Raw genomic sequence first — 279 nt, 5'->3', positions numbered from 1 at the left:
CGGCCACGCCGAGATCGCCACCGCCCAGACCCTGGCCTTGCTCAAAACGGTCACCATCGTCCTGGGAGCCTTCATCGTTTGCTGGCTGCCGGCCTTCATCATCCTCCTCATGGACGCCTCTTGCGCTGTCCGGCAGTGCCGGATCCTCTATAAGGCGAACTATTTTTTTGCCTTCGCTACGCTCAACTCGGCCGCCAACCCCATCATCTACACGCTGCGGAGCAAGGACATGCGCCGGGAGTTCCTGCGGGTGCTGTGCTGCTGCGGGGCCGGGCGCCG

The 279-nt window shown here is 63.8% G+C and overlaps 1 protein-coding gene across 1 annotated transcript in view; it reads left to right on the top strand.

The window, feature by feature from the left end:
• LOC104076963 (sphingosine 1-phosphate receptor 2-like) overlaps positions 1-250 on the top strand; it is a gene marked incomplete at its 3' end in the record, with an annotated part of 1,103 nt that extends 853 nt beyond the window's left edge. Inside the window, exon 2 of the mRNA XM_009578006.1 lies at positions 2-250. Within this exon, the coding sequence (XP_009576301.1) occupies positions 2-250 (249 nt within the window). The remainder of the gene's footprint in view (position 1) is intronic.
• Positions 251-279: the final 29 nt, after the last annotated feature.

The sequence above is a fragment of the Fulmarus glacialis genome, unplaced genomic scaffold (genome assembly GCF_000690835.1).
Source record: "Fulmarus glacialis isolate BGI_N327 unplaced genomic scaffold, ASM69083v1 scaffold31165, whole genome shotgun sequence".
Taxonomy (NCBI): Eukaryota; Metazoa; Chordata; class Aves; order Procellariiformes; family Procellariidae; genus Fulmarus; species Fulmarus glacialis.
Note: the sequence above shows the minus strand (reverse complement) of the source record. Positions and strands in the feature narration are given on the sequence as shown.